General features: G+C 44.1%; 1 protein-coding gene across 2 annotated transcripts in view; it reads left to right on the top strand.

Moving 5' to 3' along the window:
- Nucleotides 1–14213, top strand: part of foxp4 (forkhead box P4) — a 91972-nt gene that overhangs the window by 53841 nt on the left and 23918 nt on the right. Inside the window, exons 4-6 of one of the 2 annotated variants that reach the window (XM_039612174.1) lie at nucleotides 6122–6244; nucleotides 10394–10519; nucleotides 14072–14207. In XM_039612174.1, coding sequence (XP_039468108.1) covers nucleotides 6122–6244; nucleotides 10394–10519; nucleotides 14072–14207 — 385 coding nt within the window. Of the gene's footprint in view, nucleotides 1–6121; nucleotides 6245–10393; nucleotides 10520–14068; nucleotides 14208–14213 lie in introns of both variants that reach the window. The other variant, XM_039612173.1, reaches the window with a different exon arrangement.

The following is a 14213-nucleotide window of genomic DNA, read 5'->3' as shown; positions in this document are numbered from 1 at the left end:
GGAAATGTGTTGTCATTTTTATTCTGGAGCACTGGGGCGTTAGATGGAGGGAGGCAGCGGAGGAGGAGAGGAGGAGAGCTTGGTGGAAGGGGGGGGTTATCCACTTGAACTTACTGGTCTTTCACTGTCCTCTCTCAAGTTTTCTTTTTTTCTCTCTTTTTCATTTGTCTAGCCCCTGTCAGAGAAAGCTATGTTTTATACGCCTCCACATACAGTACATACTGTTTGTATATGAGTATAAGAGTCAAAGCGTGCATGGCCAGTGAGCACGGGACCAGCTTCAAGATCCTTTCAATTCTTCCCTTTTTTGCTCCAAAAGACCCGTTCTTAAACCTAAGGAATATATAAAGCTGTGAGTTACCTGAAATAATTATATTCATAGATTGATTTTACTTCACTTTTTGAACTAAAATATTTTATAGCGTTTTACAAGCATGTAAAACACTATTTATTATTTAGTTTAATCCAGAACATTTTGTCCCCAGTTAAAGTAATTTTACTGTTTCTTAACGAGCCGCTTAAACAAATATGTTCATTGTTCATTGAGACAGAGACAGAAACGTTACTCAGCAAAAAAAAAAGGTTTGAAATACGGAGCATGTCCATATCATCCCCGGCCTCACCTGGCTTCGCTCATCAGTTTCCTTCAGAATAATGTGGCCCCTAGCCCCACTGCAGATTAGCTGGAGGAGGGGTACTCAGCACACACAATGGGGCCCTTTTACTTTCAGCGAAGGCCCTGGCCCCGAGTTCCAAACAACACTCTCAGCACAGTAGGCACTCCTTCTACTTCTCTCTTCACTCAAATGCTTTTCTCTTCTGCTTCTCTCTTTTCCCCTCTTACCCCTGTAAATTCCCACCCACACACTCCCCCACCAACCCCGAGCTCTCCTCTCGGTCTTTGGCATGATGAGCACAGACAGGCTGTTTACCTGGAGGGGCTGAAAGATGGAGGGAGCGATAGAGATGATAGCTGGAGAATAAACAAATCCTAAACCAGCAAGAAACGAGAGCGCTCACCTTACACCGTTATAACCTTTACGCGTAAGGACGCTGCACGGTGCTGAAACGCACACAACCAAACGCAGTTGACCGGTGCCAAAAGAAGAAAAAAAAGACAACAATGCTTTGTCATGTGATTTGAAAACTTCTGTGCCACTTTGGAGTCAGGTGAGGCAGGCAAGCTCTAAAACGCATCATGGAAATATTAAAAAGAAGGCAAGGGGTGGTGTTTATGCAGACACAGACCTGTGTCCATGGAATAATGATTGAAAAACACTTTTTCAAGTAACTCAGAATAAAACATACTGAAACAAAAATAAATATCAACAGAAAAAAACAACTGTCCATAGGCCTATCTTTAAAGCTGGTCCGACAACAGCACGAGTATAAGAACAGAAATGGAATGCGGCCGATTACGGCTGGACGATGAGCGTTCCCTACAAATCCATTTTCAATCCTGATTACTCGCTAAATTTAGAAACATTCTGCATTCATAGAACTTTTTTAAATGTCACCTTTTAACAGTGAAAATCCTTGAACTGAAGGTGGTGGGTGACACAGTTAAAAGTTTGGCCCAGACTATAGGGTCCATGAAGCCCGTTTCGCAAGGACAGCCGCCGGTCCCTGAGGTGTGCTGATGCAGACTGAGCGTCTTGGGATATCTACGCCAAAGCCTCAGGGAGAGTGACACGAGGGAGAACGATGGAGAGGGGGACCAATGGAGGGTTTTTGCAGGTTCACCTGAAACTGCACGACTTTTACTTTCTCAAGAGAAACTTTCTCAACCAAAGTCACACTTTCCTTCAGCTTAGCACAAGCTAAACTATACAGAGATGTACTTCTTTCTTTTTTTAAAGGCGCTTAAAAGTCACAAAGGCCGCTGACAAACTCACCAGGTTGGTAACAATGGCTGCACAGTGTTGGAACCTCAAACAAAAAGTTTGGTTTCTGAAAATGATTTGCTATCTTTTTTTATTTGCTTCAGTGAGTTCTATTCTCTCTCATACTCATATTTCTCATATTTCTATTTGCTATTTATGAAGTTTTGTGTGGTTGCGGTGACACAAACCAGATTCCAAAAGCTTTACGCACCTGCGTCTGTGTGGGTGTGTGTGTATAAGTGTGTTTGTGTGTGCGCGTGTCACACAGACACACACACACACTTTGCAGGGTGAGGTGGTAATGCTCAGTGACAAGGATAAACAGCGCTGGGGTTTGCTCCCACCAACAGGCGGGGTGAAGAGGAGGAGGAGAGGAGGTCTGTGTCAGCCTCTCTCTCTTTTCCTCCTGCTCTCTCCTTGTCATTTTTTCAATTATCCCTCTCTCCTGTGTGTCCCCGTAGACCCAGAGGCAGGAGCTGCATCATTTAGAGCGAGAGCCTGTTTAGATTCTGATTATAGCCTCCTTTCTTCTCGCCACTCACTGCCATCACTCGCACACTTAGATACATGTTGTGGCTTCACATATTTGAGCCAGCATGAGGTGAAGAACTGCAGAAGTACTTTTATCTCACTGTGAAGCTCCAGGAGGGGGTGTTGTGCTGAGGGCACAGTCATGCCTTTATAAACTGTCAACATGATCTTTTGTTTCTCTGAATATAAGGAGTTGTGTCACGGCCCAGAAAGGCTGCTTTTGTGCATTTTAAAGGTGATCATTCTGGCGCGTAAACATACTTTAGAAATATATATGATGGCTAAGGAGGCTGTGCATTGAGCGTATTTATTGCAGTCAATGGTCTCAGCTGGGAACGTGAAGTCTGAAGTCCAAAGTTCACTTCCAAATTAGTGGCGATGCATTCGTTTACCTAGCATTCTTCTGTGTAAACACAATAGCGAGCTGCACAGAGCCTATTCCCTCTGGCTGCACGCTGGTTTAATATCAGATCGCCATCCTTCGCATCTTCCAAAGGTTTCATCATGGAAAGCGGTGAAAGGCTTTCCTCCTTGTTAGAATGAAAAGTCATCAAGGGAGGAGAGGAGAGAGGGATGGAGCCTCATTGAAATGCAAGTTACATTCCCCTATTTCTCTCTCTTCACTCCTTTGGGACTTTATGCCTTTCTCCCCGTTCTCCTTCCCATCTTTCAGGCGCTCCCTTGCTCCCTCTCTTCCTTTGTTAATCAGTTAAACTCCCTCTTCAAACAACCCCTCTAATTACTCCTCCACTCTCTGTAAACGACAGGGCTGTCTCCTGCTTCTCTCCTCTTCGCTCGATCCCCGTCTCCCCGGGCTCCCTCTATCCATGGCAAGGGTTGACCTCTGTCAGCCGCTGACCCTCTCGACAGTGTGCGTCTTGGTGCGTGCCCGCGCGCGTGTGCGTCTACTAATGACTGATTCTTACATGGAAATGATAGGAGAGACAGCTTAGATTTTTGAAATCGTGGCATTGTTCACGGTCAGACTTTTAAGTGTGTGCACGTGAGCACGTTCGTGCACGCGCGTCGTCGCTGCTTGAAGCTCGAGGCCACGCTTTCCTCTTTAAGCAAACCTCCCTGGTCGTGTTCCTTCCTCACACACATCTCTCATTTTTCCACCCATTATAATCCACTTCTTTTTTCATCCCTCCCTATCTTCTTCCCTTTCTTGCTTTTGTGGATGGTATCCTTCCTCCTCCACTTTCCCTTCGCGCCCCTCCGCTCACTTCCCCTCAGAATCACCTCTCGCCGACTAATCTGCCGCGCATCTCTCTCTTTTAAATTAACATGCAACATGAAAAAAAAATGGACGACAGCGGGGAAAAAAAATTAAATGCATTTAATAAATGGCTGACTTCAAATCGCCTGGCTTTTCAGACTCTCCCTATTCACAGTCCAATGAAAGGGGAGAAATCATTCACCAGGAGAGACAAAGCCGAATGAAAATATAATTCTGCATTGTGAGGCGCTTTTGTCCTGGCCCGTCAAATCGCTAATGGCGAGGCTTTTGTTTTGTGGCGGCGCTCTCAGGCTGGCGGTGTCGTATGGCGGTGGCAACGCATGCCCCATAATCACCACGCTTTGTGATATTAGATTATAGGGGCAATTAATGGCGTCAAACCTTAACTACTCAGCATTCAGCCTGCCACACACACGTTCAGCTTTAAACGCATGCACGTTTCGCACACACACATCTTCACCCACGTTCGCACGCACACATACAGTACAGTATATCTGCACTTGTACACAGGAACGCACATTCGGCTCTGGCGTCAGAACGTCAGCCAACACACAGAAAGGTGCTATATCTCCAGTAATTATTACGCCTGCGACTTGAAAATGTCGATGGCGGTGTGTATAAAATAGAGTGTATGAGTTGTCAGGAAGGAAGAATGGGATGCACAAGAGCAATTAATTACAGCTTTTCATTTGGCAGCTTAGAATGACAAGGCCCAGCGGCGGGGGCAAGCTGGCATGACGCCAAGCGGCACCCATCACCGCCCCCATCTTGCTCGCTGTTCCACCACCTCCCCCGTCTCCTTTGCCTATTCCTTTACCAACTGCCACAACACCACCATTTCCCTTGCTCATCCCCTTCTGACTCTGTCTTTTCATCTTCTTCTCCTCCCTTCCTCTCAGCTCACACACGCACCCGCCCTCACACAACAGCACATTTATATCGCAACACAATCCTCTTCTACTTCCGTAGCCCAGATTCACCTGTGCCCTGCCCTCTTCCTACCCATCCTCCATCCTTTCATCATTGTGTGTGGTTCAAAGTGTCCTTAATTAGGTAAGCCTGGTTTCATAAAGGGATAGACAAAGTCTGGGGACACTGAATAGAGGAAAAAGAGCCAGAGGACGGGTGGGACAGAAGTGTTGTTTTTTGGTTTGTTTTTTTCTGTATGGCCAATCTTGTTTACAAGGTCAAATCGGCTCTATACAAATTTCATTTACTGCTAACAGCTGACCTGCTGCCACCCTCCATACCTGCCCTTAGGTGGTGAGTAGATAGACCTAAGCGAGCTGGCATGGGGGTGGGGAGACACACACTTGCACACAAATGCACGCACACACATACAGTTGATCAAGAGATGGATGAATAATTTATATATCAAAAAGTGAAAATCGGAAAATGGGCAATTACTTCATTTTCCTGTGAAATAGCCATAATATGTGAGCAGAGATATTAAAACAGCTCAATACAAACTTTATTATTTATGTGGAGAGAAGGAAGAGGTTGTTATCACTCAGTCTATAACCAGAGAAAAAGATCTGTTCTCAAACACAACCGCCACCACCCCCACCCCACATAGCCCTCTTCCCACCTCCGTAAATATCTCTTAGTTTCTCATCTATTAGCTGCGCTAATTAACTGTAGTTGTTGCCACAGTGAATAAATGCAAAATTGCTTTGTCAGCAGGATTTTGCCAGAGTGGCTTTTCAGATGTTGTGTCTGCATTTATGCATGTGCATGTTTGTCTCAGTTTCTGATTTTATGTGGTAAGTTTGTCTTCACTTGTCATCAGATTAGTATCTCTGCACGTCCCTGTGTACAGTGCATGTGCATTAAGAGCTGCTTGCACAACACAATCTACAAAAAAATCACCATGCCGCTCTCCCTGTAACACCCCCCCCTCTCACTTTCACTTTCTTTAGCAGCCTGCAGCGCTATCTCGTGAGATATTCATCTCATCAGATATCCACTTTGTTTTTCCTTTCTTCTTAGCCGGGCTTGACTGTGAGGAAAAGAGAATCGCAGGCAGTCGTAATCATGTGTTTATAAAAGCAGATAAGATTTTTTTTTTTTTATAGGCCTATTGCATATCTGTCCTTTTATCTTGGGATTTTGCCACAGAAATAGTTTTTAATAGTGGCAGCTTTGTGTAGGAACTTGTCAACAATATGTTTTATAGCATGCCTATTTTTGTCTAACGTTGCCAGCATTTCTTAACAGTATCTGAAAGCAAAGAATAAGAGACAAGATAACTCTCCAGCTTACCCGTCTGCACCGTCATACTGTATAACCTCCTTTCAATGGGGCATTCAGGTGCAGGCACAGTCATGCTTAAAGCTTGCTGCGCCGGCTCTGCCTTTTAACACAAAGCTTAACTTAGCTTAAGTGGCTGACTTATCCTACTTTTGCTTGACAATATCTAGGTGTGTTAATAATTTATAATGTATGTGCTCCCCTGTCCTGTCTTTAGGTCCCGGTGTCTATGGCTATGATGAGTCCACAGATGATCACTCCACAGCAGATGCAACAGATCCTGTCCCCTCCTCAGCTTCAGGCCTTGCTGCAGCAACAGCAGGCTCTCATGCTACAGCAGGTAAGACGCGGATTCTCACACACACACAACACACACACACACGCTTTATCTGGACCCAGTCCCAGGCCGACATGTTCGGATGTGTCTGTTTTAGTAGCTGCTGACACACAATGGGTGCGATTGTATCTCATTCAACGCTCTGAGATCTTTGAAGATAAACACACGTCCACATTTCCACTCATACACACATTGTCATTTCAACTGACTCTTCTTTAGCATTGTTGTTAGGAGACAGGGCACGCTTCCGCCCGCGGGAACACAAGAACACACCTATGCACGCACACGCGCGTGCTTTTTGGCATCGGCCTGTGAATCACGGTGATTAAGGAGTGTGTTGATGCCCGGCAGGTGATAGAAGAGTTGCCATGTCGACACACAAACTAATAAACACTCTTCATCTGCAACACATTTGTCAAATGCTTAGCCACACCAACCCCCGTGACCTGCTACCTGCACAGGCAAACGCTCTTAAAGGCTGCGAACATGACCACTAACAGTGCGGGGACAGAGAAGTAATTGCTTAGTAGGGGATATCGAGAAAACACGGCACGGGCAAAGCCAGAGCAGACAGAAGATTTAATAAGAAGTGGTAGCTTTAGGCGTGTATAAATTGCAGCGGGAAGATCTGACAACATGTATCATAATGGAAATGTGAAATGTGGTGGCTTTCTATAAACAGACATGCAGATGGCTAAGAACCTCTTCACCAGCTCTTTTTTTTCTCTTTTTTTTTCTATAACGAGGAAAAAGGAGGCGGTGGGACGGGGGGTTGATAATGCACACTCACTCACAGCATCAATAATAAAACCACTGAGTTTAACATTGCTCTCCCACTTAATTAACCACAGTATGGACTACGCACTTAGTGTATATCTGCAAATCAGGCACTATTACACACACACACACACACACACACACACACACACACACACACACACACACACACACAGAACAGTCAACCAACATATCACTCACTGGAGCATTAAATTTCATATCCCCATGGCAATAGTACATTGTGTAAGAGTGTGTAAGTAAGTTTTACAGCCCACTGCTACACAGCAGTTGTGTGTTTGCACAGGCACTGATTTGTGGATCTTGCGTGTATGTTTATGTGTGTGTGTGTGTGTGTTTTAACCTTTAAGTTTCCTCCAACCTTTACTTTACTTATGCTACAGTTGTTCTGCTTTTCTTTAGTGTGTTCACTAAAGTCAAGGTCATGGTAATAGGCTGGAGAGGTGAGTGCCTCACTTACACATACACTTAATGCACAGAGCCACTGAATCAAATCATTAAAAAGACCTTAATTATCACTTAATTATTCCCTCAACTCACCACTCTCCAGCTAAGTGTGTGTGTGCGTGCGTGTGTGCGCTTGCATATGCATTTGTCTGTGTGATTATGAGGCGATCAGGGCTAGTGACGCGGAAAAGAGAGATTAAGTCCGCCTAAGGAGCGATAAAAGAGAAGAAAGACAGATGGAAAAGAAAGAAAGAGAGCAGCAAGAAGGAATGAGTCCCGCATTTAAAATAAATTAAGGACAAGAAGGAACATCGTGGTAGCAAGCACAGTAAATTATGCTAAAATGAAGCTACGTCTGGGATAAGATTGAAACTGGAAAATGTAAAACAGCTTTGCACAAAAGGAGCATTACATTTCATAGTGTGTGTGGTGAGGATGGGCAGTGGTGTGTAGTCTGTTCACTGCAGGGTCAGACGGATGAGAGACCGAAGCAACTGCTGTGCTGTGAAGTCATTCTCTGCTGAAAAGCCTCTTTGAACATTTGATGCACCATGAAACAAAGACAAACTGCAGACGGACACATGTACAAGCTGTTCTCAGGAGGATAACCCACACACAGACTAACAAAGACTCACACACACTGTGGCCAGTGTGAGTTTTCCTGTCAGCCTTGCTCTACTCTCAGCAAGATTATAATCTTAATGGAGCTTCCTGGGTAAATTAATGATTACAAACTCAAACAAACAGACAAGCTGTGGCCGGTCAGATCCTCTGTATATGTATGTGTGTGTGTGTGTGTGTGTGTGTGTGTGGGGGGGGGGGCTTAGTACTTTACAAAAAAGAATGAGACAAAAGAGTCAGAGTACATGGGAAGTATAGACAATGAAACGAGTAAAAGCAAATAAATAGGAGTGAAAAAGTATGAGCAAAAAGCTATCAAACATTTTTTAACGGCTTTCACAAAGAGAGGAGCTTTAAGAGGATCTGAACCTTTCCCAACAGAGGTGCGTTTGAGAACAGATACGTCCAAAGCAGTCGGATCAGACAGCTACAAAGTGAGTGCGATGTCTGATAGTGCCAGTGTGCGAACAGAGCAGGAAATAGTCCTGTGTCGTCCCTCCTGTACGCCCTGCTCAGGCAGCACCCTCACCTAAACCAAATGGAACAGTTCAAGCAAGAAGAGCATGCGATAAACAGACTATCTCCCGTTGTGTGCTACATTTGTCCAGAGTTAATGCATAAAAACAGCTTAACTGTGTCTGAGTTCAGTTGACAGAAAGTTCAGTGGTGTGGGGGCTCCAACAAGGGCTGCTGTTCTTTGGTGCAAATGCTGAATGGAGGTTTTGCTCATATCTCAGCAAAGTTCCATTCATCAAGCTGAGAACAGCTTGCATATGTACAAGCATGTAAACCTTTTTGTGTGCCAGCAATTTAAGAAATGACCCACTTTCAAAGATAATTTTAAGCTGACAGGACCTAGACTAAACAACCTTTTTTTAATAAAGCTGGCATCACAAATAAGAGTCCTAGCCCAGCCCATTTCATATTATTTTACAGAGGTTATCCCCAGTAGAGCTGATGGCATTTGGACGACTAAACAGAATAAAAAATATTAAATTTGAAGAAATTTCAGAACAAACGGGATTTCATATCAGAGAATCAATTAGTGAGGTTTGCTAGGCTCCTAGGACATGTGGGTTTGTTTTTTTTACCAGCTGTCTGTGTAGAAATGCTAATGCACATTATGACTTTGAGTAACCTTGCCAGGAGGCAGCATGCCTGTAGAAAAAAGAAGGGGGCAAAGAACGGAGCCTTGAGGGACTCCATAACTCAACGGGTCCGCTGAAGACGTTTAAGTTAGCCAGAGTGAAAGAAAAAGCTATGTTGTAGAGGTTTGAGGCTGGTAAGCTAAAAGTTGAGCCTTTGTTTCCTACCAAAGTCTGTAAGTGATGTAAGAGGATACTATGAGTGACTGTATCAAAGGCAGCACACTAAATCTAAAGGTATTAAAGGGGAGCAATCACTTAAATCTGCAGTATGAAGGAGACTGTTTGAAACCTCAGTAGCAATGGATGGACACATTTTAAATAACCACATGTATCCTAAGGGCCATACCTCCTATCTGCATGCGGTCTAAAAACAGGGGATGTAAGATTCAGTGACTCATAACCCTTAGCAGAACAGTGTAGGTATTCACACGAACTTAGCAGGTGTTTTATGACAGCACATCACCAAATACACTGAGTGCTGCCTCAAAGTATATTAAAGTATATCTACTTGTGCATTTTTTCTCTGCAGGTTTAAAACAGTCCTGTTCAGTCTTGCAGTGCTGGTGTGTGTGTGTCTTTGTGTGTGTGTAGTGTGTGCCAACCACCATTTCAGACCTTTAGATTTATTTCTGCACTGCAGTATAATGCATGTCTAGTGCATTATATTTACAGTATTCAGGTGTGTTTCTGTTCCATTGCTCTTGTATCTGGTTGCACGGTCACACAGTCAGATCTTTCTATAACCGAACATGAACCCTGCGAATAATCCAGCACCGGCGGTTAGATTTGACATATACAATTACCTCGCTACACAGCTTGACACACACTAACAGCTCAGTGCAATACTTCAGCGGGCTTTGTCGGGCCTGTGTTTGCTTGTTGCATGTGGTTTGTCAATAAACCATACACCACCACAACAATAAACTGCGGCCTTCGCTGCAAGGAGAGGAATCAAAGCAACTGCATTCCTTGCGACTGCCATTCACGTTAGTGCATTTTGGCGATATTGGGTCATTTCACTGTTGGAAACCTGTAGCATTGTTGAAGCTTTTACAAAGTGTGTTGTGACCGACTTGCTTCACATTTCTCTCCCCACCCACCCATCCACCCACCCCACCTCCCTTTCTGCGTCTGTCTCCAGTTACAGGAGTATTATAAGAAGCAGCAGGAGCAGTTACATCTCCAGCTTCTGACTCAGCAGCAACAGCAGCAGCAGCAGCAGCAGCAACAACAGCAACAGCAGGCCGGGAAGCAAGCAGCAAAAGAGGTGAACTTAACCAAGCGCACACTCACTCAGCTCAAGTACACTCTGAAGTACACAAGTACTCTTAAAAGCAGTAAAAGTGGGTGACATGGGAGAAAACCATAAGTGGAAGAAAAAAAGTCCCACAGAGGATCTGATGTATAGACTGTAGGACACATATAGCTCTCTCCTTCCTGTTTTCTTTCACTCTCCTTTTCATCCAGTTGTCAACTTCAGGGATGCGTGCACATATTTGTCTTTCTTAAGAATTAGTAAATATGGGTTTTCATTCTTTTTTCACATCCGCATGCTATGTTGAGGCAGTAAAGGAGTGCTGTGCTAAGCCAACTGCTACCCTGCCAAAGTATTCATTTGCATGCCTTCTGCTCTAAGACTGAGGGGAAATCTCTCTGTAGGAGGGGTCTGCCACACTTTAATTGTCAATTAACCCCACCAACACTAAGAGTCTGCCTTCATTTCACTCTCTTTCTCTCTCGCTCTCTCTCACACACAGAGATATGCACAAACACACACACTGTACCGGGTTTAACCACAGCTGTGTTACAGTAGGATAACAGAGGATCAACTGGGATCACATCACGGCAAAACAAAGAGAATCGGAATCGATGAGACACGATTACTGTCATAACCTATGGGTGTGCGTGCATGCCTATTTGTATTTGACTGTACTGTATGAATGATCGTTAGCCAAAAAGCTTCCAAAGATGCTCAGGACAATGCAGGAGGCAGACTTAAGGAGAAGAACCCCATGAGACTTTTCTGATAAACGCATGAGGAGACACATCCTAGATTTCTCCCCCTCTCCCAGCGGGTAGAGTCCAACCCACAAACTCCTCACCGACAGCGGTCAACCAACTCGACCGTGACCAAAGCAAACCAGTTGTGGTTGAGTCGCATGTTGCGAGGGTGTCTGAAACGCTTTCCCTTTCTCCCTCCGCTCTGCTGCTGTCCCAGTTTTCAGGTTTGTTGTCCTGTAACAACTAGACAAGTGCCAACACTGGTCATACAGCGACACAGACACGCAGAGAGAGAGAGGAAGACTTGATGTGTCACGGTTCAAAGCACAAACACGCGCACACACACCTGAGGGACTATGCCTCCCTACAGGGATGCATACAACTCATGTGACTTATAGGCCACTTGCGGCAGTCTGTGTTTTTCAGGTGCTTTAAGGCATCATTCTCAACCAAAACGCCAAGTCTTTTCCCCTCAATTGTCCTGTAAAATAAGTGCACAGTATTGAGACAGTCATTGTTTTCCATTGTGAGTATCATATTGTTTGGAAGTTTCCAGGTAGCCGTAACAGTTCATATTTCTTCCGGACATATAAAACTAGCTAGGCTGTAGATTTGAGCCGCCTATATATAGAGAAAGGAAGCTTGAAGTGTTTGTGGACTAGTGCATTTGACTGACTTTTTGCCCCTTTCCATCTCCTCTGCAATCCTCTTTTCAATTTCCTCACTGTGGAAATGATGCATTGAAAGACTGTGTACGTATGTGTAAAGCCAGTGTTTTGTACCGGCTGGAGTATTTGGGGACTGGTCAGGAGTCAGCTTAATGAAGTGACTCTGACCATCACTAGAGATGCATACTTTGTGTGTGTCCATCCACAGTGCTAGTGTGCATCTACTGAATGGCCTTTTTTTTGTGTGTGTGTGTGCGTGTTCATGTGTGTGCATGTCTGTGTGACTGGCAGGCTCAGACAGTGTGTGATGTGCTCATAAATCACATTGACAGCCTGTTACTGCGCTAGCTTTGGCCACTCAGCCACAGCTAATGTAAACAGAACGCAGGCGCACACACACGCACACACAATGTGTGTTTTAAAAAAACCATAGCCATATCTCAGGAGAGAATGAGAGACAGAGGAGGGACTGGAAGAAAAAAAATGGACAGACAAGTAGAAAAGGAGGGGCACTGGGGTCAAAAGAGAGCGAAAGAGAGGGAGGAGGCAGTTCAGTCAGGACACTCTGATCTTGATAAACCATTTATTGCAACTAATGAGAACTTGGCAATCCGCTTCAAAGAAAGAGACTATGAAAGTACGGCACAGGCTTTGTCGACACCATAACACCTCTTGTGTATGAGAAAGCTTAGATGGATGTTTCACAGTTACACTGCAGTTACAGTACAGTACAACAAACGAGTGCCATCTTTAACAAACTATACAATTATACTGTGAGGAAGGTGTAGCAGAAAATAAGGTGTAGGCAGCTGTGGTAACAAATACCTTGAACTACTTATATTTGTGTCTGTAGTTACCAAATAAACAGACTTAAACGCACACACACAAAAATCAGACACAATTAGCATCAATATGTTTCTCAGGTCTCCATTTGTTTTTTGATTGGGTATTTTTTGTTTTTCATAGATTTATTCCCTTAGAATGCAGTACTATGTACTTACATTAATTAGTTGGAATCAGTGGCGGATTTTGCTGAACATGCACACAGGGATTTGAAAGATGAAATAATTTCCCTTTCATGCTAAGTGACACATTTGAACACATGAGAACAGCAGCCATTTGTGAGATATGACACCATCTGTGTCTAAACGTCACTTACAAGTGGTGTTTGTCAAGCCGGGCCTCTGATGTTCACCACATCATATGATACAGTTTCATCGAGCATTACACTGAAAGAGGTATTTCCTCCTTTTTTTTTAAATCAATGTAATCAATGTCGGGGGTAATTGTAACTACTCCCCTATGCTCCCCTGGCCACACGCACACACATGCATATACTTCCCTGTCAGACTCCACACACCGCCAGCACACTACTTCTCCCCAGACACCAAGTCTGAAAGGAAATGACCTGTTTGCCCTTCCTGTGAGTTCTTCACTGTTCAAAGAGGTCCAGACTGCCACTCTTTTTCACACACACTTTCACACACATACATTCTCACACAATGAGGAGTTGTATTTATTTATTTTTTCTCCACTACTTATCTGTGGGAGATAAAGTCCATCTCTCTCAGGGGTTGCAACATAGGTCTGCTCCAAACTGGGAGAGGAGGTAAGGGGACATTTATCACCATAACACACACTAACATTATTGCTAAATGACATGCAGTCTCCTGCACTCTCCCCTCAAACATTTCACCTCTTCTCTATCCTCCGGGTCTTCACAGCTTGGCATCCCTTATGGGTTACTGGCTTCATGCTTTTATTTATTCTGTGTGGTGATTTTAAATATCTTATCTTACCTGAATGTTGGAATAGGATATGTATACCAAATGAACTCATTTAACTACATTTTTGGCTTTTCAGCATAGTTTAAAAACTCATTTTGAGAGTGATACCTTTACAAATTTGTATTTTTTTATGTAAATTATAGTTACAAGCAGATTTTTGTCTAGTAGAGCTCACAGTACATTTACAGTATGACAGTGTATAAGGCAATTTTGGCTGGCGTGACTTCTTTCCATATGGATCATAAAAAAACTGAGACAACATAAAATAAGAATGAATAAACTTCTTCACCAACTTAGTTACACTGAGCACCGAGTTTCCTAACTACTTTACCTTCTGCCTTTTTATCTTGTGGCTTACAGCAGTTAGGCAGTAAGCAGCTGGCCTTCCAGCAGCAGCTGATCCAGATGCAGCAGCTTCAGCAGCAGCACATCCTCAACCTCCAGAGACAGGGCCTGGTTCCACTGCAGCCCACCGCCGCCATGCAGACTCTGCAGCAAGGTATAT

Source organism: Oreochromis aureus, linkage group 5, assembly GCF_013358895.1.
Source record: "Oreochromis aureus strain Israel breed Guangdong linkage group 5, ZZ_aureus, whole genome shotgun sequence".
NCBI lineage: Eukaryota > Metazoa > Chordata > Actinopteri > Cichliformes > Cichlidae > Oreochromis > Oreochromis aureus.
Note: the sequence above shows the minus strand (reverse complement) of the source record. Positions and strands in the feature narration are given on the sequence as shown.